At 40.5% G+C, this 13,264-nt stretch overlaps 1 protein-coding gene across 2 annotated transcripts in view; it reads right to left on the bottom strand.

Moving 5' to 3' along the window:
• PDE6C (phosphodiesterase 6C) overlaps positions 1-10,062 on the bottom strand; it is a 41,552-nt gene extending 31,490 nt beyond the window's left edge. The window contains exon 1 of one of the 2 annotated variants that reach the window (XM_077930454.1): positions 9,551-10,062. In XM_077930454.1, coding sequence (XP_077786580.1) covers positions 9,551-10,030 — 480 coding nt within the window. In that variant the 5' untranslated portion in view covers positions 10,031-10,062. The remainder of the gene's footprint in view (positions 1-9,550) is intronic. The other variant, XM_028729767.2, reaches the window with a different exon arrangement.
• Positions 10,063-13,264: the final 3,202 nt, after the last annotated feature.

Here is a 13,264-nt window from a genome sequence, read left to right as displayed (position 1 = left end):
CTGCAGCACGAGCTGCAGCTTACCCCTGCAACTATTATGTGGGGAATGCTCTGGGGCCTTTTTCGGGGTCCGAAAATGGGGGGAGGGACTATTACACAGTGGCAACCAGTATGTGGTGAAATATGGTATATATATTGTTACACGCCACCTCCAATCTCTGCAAAGCGGTGACAAAATTCCAGGGAGTTCCCAGGGCTTACAAAGGGCTTTATTTCCTTTTGGACAATTAAGCACAGCAGAGGCTGTGGTGTTTTTATGAAATATGGTTTATATACACATATTTACAACCTGAGTCTAGACTTTAGATGGAGAGAGTTCCCAGCATTCACCTCACAAGAAAGTGCTTTATTGCTCTCCTAAGTGCAACAAGTTTGAACCTACAAGCAGAGGTATCAGCTATGCTGCCTGGGCCTCGTTGTTATAGCTTGTTCTCCTCAGGATGGCGCTCTGCCCAATTTTACCCACCCAGAACCACTTGCAGAAACAACTGCTAGCCTTTCCACTTACAGCATCACCCACTATAACCCTGGCAACTTCTCTCTCCAAGCCAGACAGGGAGACTTATGTTTTGCAGCTGGCTTATCATTATCAAACAAACCAGGCCATTATCAAGCAATAGATTCTAACAAAATTCAGAATAAACTAATTTTAAAAGGTCTTGATTAAAGTCTAAAGATGAAAAATACTAACCCACATATTGTTAACTGCATAACAGAATATGCATTAATACAGAGAAGCATTCCTGGTATGTATATATACAACTTCCTTACTTTATTTCTCCTTGACTGAAGTATAGGTCAGGATTAGCATCTCCAGAAGGAGAGAGAGAGAGAGAGAAGGCTCTTTAACACTTTTTATATTAATTTGTTTAAATATATGCAGATATAATAACTTCTCATGACTTCCTATTGAGGCTGAAACCTGAAAGGAAGACAGGATATATTGGGGCAGATTTAAAAAACAACAACAACTAGGCATTAGGGATGGGCGAGAAATTTGATTCAGTTTGCAGTTAAAGGCGAATCTGTCAAATTTGCCCTTTCTGAAACAATATGAGAACAGGCATCTTTCAAAATTCACACTTATCCAGAATTTGCTGTGCAGTTCTCCAACCAAAGAATACACACATATATTAGGGGAAAGTGTGCATAAGAATGAATACATTAATGAAAATAAAACTCAAAAATCCATTATATTAGGAGGAATTGCTTGCAAAAATGTGTATATTAGTCAAAACTGAACAGGGAAAAGTGTTTATGAGGAGAAATTTGCACTAAAATGTTGGTGAATTTTCAAGACGACTGCTGCGGAAATGTGGAGACCTGAATTTAAGATCGGAAAAATGAAAAACGGAGAGAACTGAAATTGACAGATCCTTCCATCCCTACTAGGCATTGGAGGTATCCACATTCATGGACGAATTCATACTTCTTTTCCTTTCTTCTTTTCTTTATTTCTAACTAGAAATTACAAAAACTGTACATATTTTGAGAAAGCATACCACAATCTTCCATTGAGGTCCCATTACTTGAGTAGCTGCTTGCAGATTAATATAATGTCTGTATATTTGCATGCTATCACCAGCTAGAAGATACTTGTACAGTGGTACCTCGGGTTACATACGCTTCAGGTTACATACACTTCAGGTTACAGACTCCGCTAACCCAGAAATATTACCTCGGGTTAAGAACTTTGCTTCAGAATGAGAACAGAAATCGTGCTCCAGCAGCAGCGGGAGGCCCCATTAGCTAAAGTGGTGCTTCAGGTTAAGAACAGACCTCCGGAACGAATTAAGTACTTAACCTGAGGTACCACTGCATTTAAATGGTACTAAACAACCTGTATTCTTTCAATAGTCCTGGTGTGAAGGTACTAGGATAACATTATCTGCAGCCAAGGGCTATTCCAGTAGAAATGAAATACAACTAATTGAACAACTCATTTGTCCCATTTGACTAACCATTTGTTAGGTCAGTGGGCATGGTTGCTTTCTTCTTGCCTGATACTATTAAATCCAGGATTAAACACTATTAGCTCCTGTGATCAACAGCGCTCTCTCTCTCTTAGTAATCCCTGTTGGGGGAAGGGAACAGATGCTGTTTCTAAGCTAACTGGTGAAGGTCTAGGCCTCTCCTTTAACCCTCTGAACCATTAGTCAGGGCAAGGTGCTTCCTCACATTTACTGGTAACTGTCCAAGTTTTAGGGAGATAATCTCAGGATAAATGAACACCAAGAAAATCCCCAGTTTTTAAAAATGGATATTTCAACCCACTTGGCAAATTCTATTGATATTTTGTTTTCCGTTAAGAGTTCCTGCCTTTATCTTGACATGAGTCTATCAAGCTTCCATTCTAGATGTTTGGTATAAAATCTCCACACCTTGTTCACTTGCATTTTCCTGGAGGTCCACACTCTGCTATCAGCTGTTTGTAAACCTATGTTTCCCCAGCGTTTCTTCCATATTTTTTTCTTACCAGAGGAAGTCCAATGTTTTTGAGTAGATTAGCACAATCTTCGCAGATACACATGCCTTTAGTGCTACCCCTCTGTCTTTTTGAAGAGGTCATTAGTCATTAGTTTAAGGTAGAAAGTGGTCTTGACATATCGGGCAAGTAAACCTATTCACCTTAATCTTTGCAGAGGCCACAATTCTATAGCCCTGTGCTTTTTTATTTTAAATCCATCTTTTAATTAGTGCTAAAATGCTTTTCTTCCTATATATATTTGAATATTTTATTTAAATATTATTTACTAATATTAAAATATTAGCAAAATACTGCTTAAATGAAAGCTATTGTTGCATAGCAATCTCCAAGCAGTGCGAGATTTCCTTCAGAATGAGCTACAACAGAGACTGTGGTGTCTTTATCATATATGGTTTATTTACATATATACAGTGCTTTTTTTCTTAAAAAAATGTTTAGGGGTACTCTCATTTTGACTCAAGAAAATCACCATTTTATAGTTCAAATCGGGGAAAATAAATACAGTAAATGGCCAAAAGTACAAAGATTCACAAAATGTTTAGGGGTATGCATACCCCTGGATCCCCCCAGAAAAAAAGCACTGAACATGTATACAACCTGTGTCTACAATAGAGGGTGTCACAGCATTAACACCCCAAGCGGGTCTCGCTTCCCCCATAACTGCAGCCTTGTATTCAAACAGAAATCAATCATGGCTCTCTCTGCCTGCTTCCCAACCCACAGTTTATTTTACATCTTCTAGCTCACCTCAATCCAAACTTTCAACTCTCTATCTTTCTAACTACCCACCCCTTTGCCGTATCACACAGAACCCCTTCCTTTGTTTCCTTAATGGCCCATTACCCAGGCTATCACCTCACCAGGAAACTACTGTAGCTATTCCAAGAATTTGAAGGAGGCCCAGGCATTCAGCCCCATAAAACTCACTAAAAAACCTTTCCAGTCACCAGTATTTCAGCAGTGCCCCACATCAAAAATTTCCAATCAACCTTTATGATCCACCAGAAACATTAAACTGTTTGAAGAAGAAACCTATGACTAGTAATGGGAGACCACTCTTAAATGAATAACCACTTAGAGCTAATGAAAGAATTGTGTGTGTGTTTTAAGGATCACTCAGAATGTTCCAAGTGGTCACTCAGGTAAATAGGACCTTTGCCTAACCTATCTAGAGTTAGCTATTCAAGCTAACTTGTGTAGATGGAACATAGCAGGGTGAAGATGCAGGGGAAAGTGCAATATCCCCTAGAATATAATCACTTGCAGATTACAAAGTAAGGGCAATGATTTAATAGCCCAAGGAGCCACCCGTCTGGAAGCAGTCCATGCCTCTTAAAAGCTGCATGGTAGGTTCAAACACAGGATGTGCAGTTTTCGGTCCCAGGAAACGCTGCCTAATAGTCATTAGTTTCAGGTAGAAAGTAGAAAATTCTGTGCTTATTAAACAAAGCCAGAATACTTTGAGACTCATATCAAAAGTATATTACAGTATTGGATTTACATGAAGTGAAAGGATAAAACTGGCAACAGCAAGTCTTAAAAACAAATTCATTCTCTTGATTGTTTATCCCCAGGAAGTCAAAACAGCACTATCCATGCACAATATAGAGGAACCAGGAAGCTCTGGAGAATCCCAAGGTTTTCAGAAATAGGAAAATAATTATATAACCACCTAAAAGCGGGGGGGGGGGGCAGGGCGGATCCCCCAAAGCAGCCCAATGAAGACTAGGCATGCTCAGTGGCCACAGACTATTTTGAAAACGGGAGAGTGGGAATGGAATGTAATATCCGGGGAAAGGGTATGGCTAACTGATTGGCTAGGACACTGAACAAGAGCTCTCCACACCTGTAAATACCATAAAACACAGCTAAACAATGTTTTACGTAACCGTTTTTCTATTTTATGGGTCTCCTTGCATTTTAATGACACTGTAAGCTGCTCTAAGGGACGCGGGTGGCGCTGTGGGTAAAAGCCTCAGCGCCTAGGGCTTGCCGATCGAAACGTCGGCGGTTCGAATCCCCGCAGCGGGGTGCGCTCGCGTTGCTCGGTCCCAGCGCCTGCCAACCTAGCAGTTCGAAAGCACCTCCGAGTGCAAGTAGATAAATAGGGACCGCTTACTAGCGGGAAGGTAAACAGCGTTTCCGTGTGCGGCTCTGGCTCGCCAGAGCAGTGATGTCACGCTGGCCATGTGACCCGGAAGTGTCTCCGGACAGCGCTGGCCCCCGGCCTATAGAGTGAGATGGGCGCACAACCCTAGAGTCTGTCAAGACTGGCCCGTACGGGCAGGGGTACCTTTACCTTTAAGCTGCTCTAAGCATAACAGGATGAATATGTTTCTTTTTTAAAAAACAACAACTAAATGGATGAATAATTATTTAACCCTAAAGGTGTCATTTCAAGTAGATATTTCCTTTTTATACATTTATTTAAAAACCATCTAAGCAGTGCTATTTTTCTAGAAAAAGAGGTACTGGAACTCACCATGAATACCTCTCTTGTTCTCTTATAATGCCAAGGCACCCACATGAGAAGTGACAGAAGTTCTGGCTGGGGAAAAACCCCTGTATCTAATTAATTCTGTGTCTCACTTGAAATTCCTGTGGCTCAATCCTGACATAATGTCAGCTTCTTCCAGTGCCCTGCCTTCTAAGGTAACATGGGTAGCCATTGGGCAAAGGACCTTTTCAATCATGCTGCTGTCCCTTCACATTTACCTCAGGGAGGTTTGCCTGCTTTTGTGTCTTTATCTACCTTTATATTTTCTCGGGTCCTTTAAAATGTTCTCAGAATGGATTTTACCTTGCTGCAGCTATGTTTCTTATTTGTTCAGCTCTTTAAAGATTCTTGAATCGGGTTCCTTAATATATTAGTTTTAACGTTTGAAATGTTTATTAGTATTCTATAACTGCCCTGCAGAAATACGGAAGTGAGGCATGTGAAATTATTTAAATAGCTGTGCTTTTCATTTGCTTGTTTTCAAGGCCAGAAAAATGACATGGAGGAAGGCAACCATACTGAAACGGACTGAGGCCTTTAAAATGTTTACGCTATAATAAATGGTGTATCTTTGCTGTTTCACATTTCATGTAACAGTTGCAATAGGAATGCATGCACTCTGTGTGTCTTTCTCTCTGTGTATAGCGAGAAATGGCAACACATTGTTTGTTTCCTTGCTTATTTATTTTTTTCTGAGCAGCGCATATTCCGGAAGGTTCCATTAGGCTATCTTCCATGCACAAACACCCTAAAACTCTTGCCCCAAATATTAACTTAAAATTCCTTAAAGTAATTTCTTAAAACAGGGAAATTACGAAGTGGTAGCCATGCTAGTCTGTTGCTAGAAAAGCAACAAAAGAATGCTGTGGTACCTGCCATATATGATAATCTTCATGCCTCTGACGAGATTATCTTTCCCTCACAAAAGTTTAGGCCTCGATATCTATGTTAGTCTTTATCAGTCTTCCTCAGCCCCATGCTCTCATTATGTTTTGGACTACAACTCCCAGCCCACTCCTGGTTGGGGATGATGGGAAATGTAGTCCAAAGCATGGCATGCACCAAATTAGAGAAGGCTAGTCTTAAAGGAGCCACAAGTCTCTTTGTAAAAATAGGGGCTTACTTAAACAACAACCGAATTCAAACTGATAAAATAGTTGTAAGTTCTAAAATGCCTATCTTGAAAAGGACAGAACATTTCAGGAATATTTTCCCACTGCATTTTTTTCTCCTTTTCCACAGGAGAAATAATTCTAGAAAAAAATAGCATAGTCTCTTGTTAACTCTGACAGAGAAGGAAATGATTGCAAGTGTGGCAACCAATATTTAGAAACATAGGCCTAGGAATGCCTCATAAATGAACTTTTACTCTTATCCTGGTGCCAGTTCACACCTCTGGTTTGCTCTTAGTTTTGCTAGATTAATGAGAAGAGGAAGAGGTTGTGGGCAACAGATCCAGACCTTTCAGCTGGCCTTCTGACAAGGTCAGTTGCCCTGGCAACCTCTCACCTATGTGGGAGCTGATGAGTGGCAAACAAAAGTGGCCCCTCAGGGAATTGCTGCTGGCTCAGTTGCAAGCTTCTCATTTGAAAGAAGAAAGAAATAAGTTGGGCAAAAGTACTGAAACTGATTGGTTGAAATATAGAATTTACTGCAGTGACAATACTGTTCTCTCCAAGGATTTCATCAATGACATTAATTAGGGTTGCCATATTCCCAAATATGGGTTTTCCCCGACATTTTGCCAATTCAGCAAAAATCCGCCCCGACGCCATTTTGCAGCCGGATATGTCCAGGAAAACCCAGACGTATGTTGCTGCATGTAATCAAGACCATTTGCAGTACAGTCTTCAACATATCTGCTCAGAAGTATGATTCAGTTCCTTGTGACTTGGCAGCTAGCATAGGAGCCAACTCCTAGGGGCTGTGGGGGCCTTGGCCCCCAAAATAAAATATTTGAGAGGGCTGGGCTCCCCCACAGTTGATGGGTATTCCCATTCAAATGGTGTGTGTGCACTGTATCATGTGGTCAATTATTCAGGGCAGGGCTTACCTGGGCCCCCGCAATATTTTATACAAGTTTGCACCCCTGGCAGCTAGTCAGGAAACTTTTAAAGACAGCCATTTTAGAATTTGCATCCATTTTATCTGTTTGGAATTGGTTGCAGTTCATAATCCCCTACCTGGAACCTCAAAGATTTCCAAAGACGGTAATGCTATAGGGTTTTAATAATGTTTAAAGGATTTCAAGTAGAAGCACTGAGGACTCCTAATATAATTAACCACAGCAATGGATATGTTACTGATTAAAGCCCCATATTTGAAGACCTCCCTTAGGTAACTTCCCAGAGACATCAATGGGATTTCTGAGTGAGGTGTTTGAGAAGAATCTCCTCGCCCCACTCCAGAGCAGGTTCAGCATATCGGTTTCCATTTGAGTGTTTAGCCCCACATCCCGTCAAGGCTACCCTTTGAATCTTTCATTTAACCAGTCCCCTGAATCCCGGGGCTTTTTTCAGCCGGACTCGCCGGAACTCAGTTCCGGCACCTCTCAGGTGGGCACCATTGCTATTCTAAGAGAAGGAGGGAAGTATTCATGGTAAGTTCCGGCACCTCTTTTTCTAGAAAAATAGCACTGAGAAAAAAACAGCTAGCAAAATTGTAAGGCTAAAGTACTAGTGAATGCAAGACTACATGCAGAGTTCCCAGACATGGAAGTCAAATAGAAAACCTCAAGTAATGGATGGTGGGGTTAATATTTGGCTTTCCATGTTTGAGAACCACTGTGAATGAATACACATAATTAATACATGAAAATCTCTATTTTCATGTTTTAATTATATTGTATCATAAATGATACATCATAAAATGATACAGCTACCATTTTTTTTTAAAATGCCAGTGACAAGCAAAACTTTATTTTTTGCTCTTTTATGAACTTCCAGTTACTGTAAGAATATTCTAAAGAAAAAGGAAAAACTGAATGTTGCGTTAGCAAATGTAAATGACACAGAAAACACACCTCATCCCTCTCCTGCTTTATAAAGAAACTTGAGCACAATCTAGTCAAAGATAAAAATACAAAAAAACTGCTTAGCTCCATTAAATTCAATAGGAGATATCTAACTGGACCATGCCCCTAGGTTGGTTTGTTTCTTAATTATATCCAAATATCATTGGTACCGAAATGTAGAGCATACTATATTTCAAGCGGCAACAGTTACTCAATAATATTAGAATATCAGTGCTTAGTCTAATGAGATGCACATATTCTCTGGTCCTGTCGATCTTTTCTCCTGTAATCTGCTTTATGAATTTAAAAAGATTATCCACACAGGCCTCTGTTGATGGTAACAGGCAGTAAGTACAATATTGGTTGCCATAGAAAATGGGTCCAGCAATCAGAACCAAAATACCGAGACAGGTGCTATATGGCATGATTTCAAATTTCACAAGTATATTAGCTTTCCTACCTCAAATCTGGGTATATTTTTGGTTGTGGAAAGTAGTTTCAAAACAGGTCATAATGAGCCTGTAGCCAAAGCAGTCTGATTCTATAATCTGGTATGTCCTCTCCTTACTATTATTTAATCCAGGTTACAAGGCATCAAGACAGTTCTCTTGTGCAAGGTCCATTGAAACAAATGGCAGCTGCATAAGGGCACAGCAGTGAATGGTTCCTTGGAGTTGCAATCAGCCTGTTTCCAACTGCATACCCACCAACATTTTTCCAATGAAAATAGGGACACCCTATTCTTCTGTGGGATGGCTTCTGTAATTCCAGGACTGTCCCTGGAAAATTGGGACACTTGAGGGGCATGCAACAGTACTGCTCTCAGTAGCGCCCAATACCTGAAACTGGATGCAGAGCCTCGTGTTAGCCCCGCCTCTGGCAGGTCTGCATCCCATTTATTTCAGTCTCTACTGAAGTTTTTGGGACTGCTCCAGATTAAAGCAGTTGAGTGGAGGTGGCTACTGTAAGCTTACACAACTTGTGACCCACTAAACAGACCAATCCAAAACAGAGTTAGGCACACCTAAGTCTAACTCTGCAGAGGATCAGGCAGACAGCCCTGTGTTTCTCCCTTTTAAGGTATTTTAAGGTGGTTATTCCTGAGAGATTGAAAACTCTCTATAGTTTTCACACATGTGGCTGAAATCAGCTCTGAATCTCTCCCTCGCTATCTATGTGAATGCCACTGTTTGGATGTTCAACTCCCAAGTTTGCATTTACTTTCTTAACACACAGGGTAAATACGGGAAATTTGTTAATTGACTGAAAGCTTCCCCCCTCCACATTTCCAACAATATGTCTAGATATGGGTTTGGCTCTTGAAGGAACGGTCCTGTAATTCCTTCATTCCATTTGCCCCGTAAACTATAAACTGGGGTGGCCAATGTGGTATCATCCATATGTTTTGGACCACAACCTCAGCCAGAGTGTCAGGGAAGATAGGAGTTGTAGTCTGACAGTGTCTGGAGGGCACAATGTTGACTAGCCTTTCACATAAAGGGGAGCGGAGGGAGGTTACCCTACACCAAACCCAGAAAAGCTTTCTCACTTACCTTTTTTACATCTGGTATGTTAAATACCTTCTTGGTATGAGCAACCCACCCAACTATCCCAATGTCCAGAGGAAAAACGACTTCTTTCTCAGGAGGCACCAGATTGCTCTCATATTTGGAAGTAGGGGTGACATCCATGAGCCTGCTAGCCACTTCTGGAATACCATTGCGGGAACGTTGAATAAACATACTACACCGGTCAGCTGCCAGCAACTGTGCCAACCTTTGCAGGATTTTGTGCACTATCTTTTCCACAGAGCTGGCTTCTTCCTGGATTTCCATCATCAGCTCAAAAAGCACCTGACATTCCTCCAGCTTTGTCATTTCCTTGAAGGAGATTCCATCCTTTACATCCCCAGGGTTGACTTTGAAGACGCTTCCCACTACTTCCGCACGCAGTTTTTTGTCGTAATACTCCTTGGCAAACTGTGGGTTGTTCTCCAGGTATTTCTCGACATCATCTTTACTTATCTCACCCATTTTTGCTCGGTAGCTTTTTCGCCGCTTCACACCTCCATCACCATCAAAGCAGCAGCAATCACAGCCAAAAGCCGAACTTTGCTTCTAAGGGGAAAATGGTAGATTGCACATTCTGTATAGAATATAGGCATAGGCTATAGACCTGTAGGCTTGCTCTGTGGCTTTCCAACCTTCTGAAATCCTTAAGATTTGACAGCAGTCCGCTGGCTTAGTGTCTTCTTAGCGAAGGATCCAGGAGACTGCTAATTAAAGAGATGTCAGGACACTAAACCCTTGAGCACTCTTAGCTCATAAATCCAAAGGGAGACATTTTAGAGTGATAAACTAAACCAACTGTTCCTAGGTTGTGCAACGATGTAAAAAAAAAGTGCATGTAAGTGGGTGCCCATATATTCGCGCTTGTATTTTATGCTCTTTATTTCTTTAATTGATTAGAAATTTCCTTTGGTGTACAATGTGGGAAATACTTAAGCCTCTCTCCCTCCCCACAGGTATGCAAATAAGTACTTCACATGCCCACACGTGCACTCCTGTGCACATGCACAGACACTCTTCAGTATAAATGATACTTGTACCTTGTATACACTAAACACACCAGGAAGCCACTCATTGTATGGGAAAGCTTTCTCTTGCTAGGAAACTGGGTAGTTCTGGAAACAATAACTGCAGTAGTACAAATGTATAGAATGGAACAAACGTTAAAAGTATTTACACAAAGGTGGGATGATTTAACTCAGTGAACCTGAATATCCAAGACAGCTAGGTAAAATGCTTTAGGCTGCAATCCTAAAATTAATGGCCATCACTAATTTAGACCCATTGATTTCAGTGGCTGTACTCTGAGTGTAACTTAGGAATACAAGCCATTGAACTTAATAAATTTCCCTTCAGACAAGGCATGCAAAGGAGTGGGCTGTACAGTTTGTTTTAGTATAGGAAGAAGTGAGCCAAAAGAGTTTTGAATCACAATATAGATTTTAATTGATAATTCTGTAAAAGAAATAACAAACTCTAATTCTCTTCTCTTTTTTAACGGCCGACATCTTTTAAGGAAAAAACTTCCCATTGGTTCAAACAATCGTGAGGTAATTTCCGACCTTAATCCTTGCCTAAGTATTATTAGTAAATATTTATGATGCTTTAAAAAGAGTCTTCTTTTTATTAAAATGCATTGTATTATTAGGCAAGAACTGAATAAAGAAATCATAAAATGAACTCTTAATAAACTGCTTCACATACAATATAGTCATAATCATAACAATAACTTTTGTGTGTTAACGCCGATGATAATTTTATCACATGATTATGTATAGTGGGTGGAATTCATTGCTGCACTATGTTGAACATTCAAACTACACAAGCACATCAACTTGCCAGCCAGAACAATCCCCCTTTCCTCTCACCCCATGTGCTGTTCTGGGGCTTCCCCTACCCACCCACCCCAGCCAATTTCAGGAGGGGGAGAGAAGATTGGGGAGCCCTGTTGTGTAAGCAGACACCTTGCACAGAGCATCAGTTGAGAGGGTTTGTCAGGTGAATCCCACCCCATGAAAGTAATATAGTACATTTTTTCAGTACATTTTTTTTAGTCTGGCAGTCTATGGTATATTTAAAAAAAAATCCCCCAAATTATTTTCCACAGAGGAAAGCAATGGTCTTTGTACATTTGATCCTTTCTCACATGAATAAAAGCTTATTAGATAAACTCTATTTAATTATGGTGCTGGAGGAGACTCTTGAGAGTCCCATGGACTGCAAGAATATCAAACCTATCCATTCTTAAGGAAATCAGCCCTGAGTGCTCACTGGAAGGACAGATCCTGAAGCTGAGGCTCCAATACTTTGGCCACTTCATGAGAAGAAGATGCCCTGGAAAAGCCCCTGATGTTGGGAAAGTTGGAGGGCACAAGGAGAAGGGGACGACAGAGGACAAGATGGTTGGACAGTGTTCTCGAAGCTACCAGCATGAGTTTGACCAAACTGCGGGAGGCAGTGGAAGACAGGAGTGCCTGGCGTGCTCTGGTCCATGGGGTCACGAAGAGTCGGACACGACTAAACGACTAAACAATAACAACAACAATTTACTTATCAAACTTAAGCTGGTGGGAGAGGCAAATTCCTAAGCCCTGGTGGCTTCCTCTGGCATCAAGAATACACAGTACCAGCACCTTAAAATTAAAAAAAAGGTCTGGTTTTGGCCCAGCTCTGTTAAGGTCATCTTGAATCACAATTCTGTCTTCTGGAGCATTGGCTACCCCTCACAGTTTGGTGTTATCTGCAAATTTGATGAGCATCCCCCCAATGCCTTAATCTAAGTCATTTATAAAGATGTTGAACATCAACGGGCCCAGAACAGAACCCTGCGGCCTCCCACTTGTCATTTTTTTACAAAGTGAAGAGGAGCCATTAGTGAGCACTCTGTATTTGATCGATCAACAAGCTACAAATCCACCCAACAGTTACATTGCTCAAACTTGTTATATAAATAAAATAAGCATGAGTGGTGATCAAATATTTCAGTAACACATGTTTTTAAGTGTACAATTTAATCTCACTTTGAGTATACAGTACAGGTATTTGTTTTCAGGTCAGCACAAAAGAAGAAGCTAGTTTTAAATGCTTGATTCTGTTTTCCATATAAATGCTTTTGAAGTTTATGGTTGTGGTGAACTAAGAGTATTTTTCTTTATTGTGTTGCTATTTCAAAATAATCTTGATATACACATGTCTTGTTATTTTAACATGCATGACATATTGTTGACGCTTGCAGTTACAACAGCAAACACAACTATTTATGGAATGCTTCTTAGCCATACACCATCTTTGAGCTCCTACAGTACATGGAAACTCCTAAGAAGGATAACTGACAGACATGTGGCTATTCAAAATAGATTCAAGTAGCATGTAAATGCCAAAGGTATTTATAAGGTTCCACTTGTTCAACCTAGTGTTTACATCTGAGTGTAGTCGTGGCAACAGGAGTTCATTCCTCAAGATGTGGCTCATCCTTCGAGATTTTCAAAAGAAACTGAGAGTTTGTAGACTGTACCAAAAAGGGATGAAGCGGTCTATCTTCTTCTTCCTCTTTTTTGTTTGTTTGTTTCAGTTTCTCATTTTACCAATATTAAATTTAGTTCTCCACATTTCTGAGGTAATTTTTTTAATCCTTCAAAGAAATGAAAAATCTGTGTTTCGCTTTCAACTGTGTTTTGGCTGTGTTTCAGTTTGGTTTGA

This window comes from Podarcis muralis, chromosome 6, assembly GCF_964188315.1.
Source record: "Podarcis muralis chromosome 6, rPodMur119.hap1.1, whole genome shotgun sequence".
In the NCBI taxonomy this organism is placed as follows: Eukaryota; Metazoa; Chordata; class Lepidosauria; order Squamata; family Lacertidae; genus Podarcis; species Podarcis muralis.
This window is presented reverse-complemented; position numbering and strand designations above follow the sequence as displayed.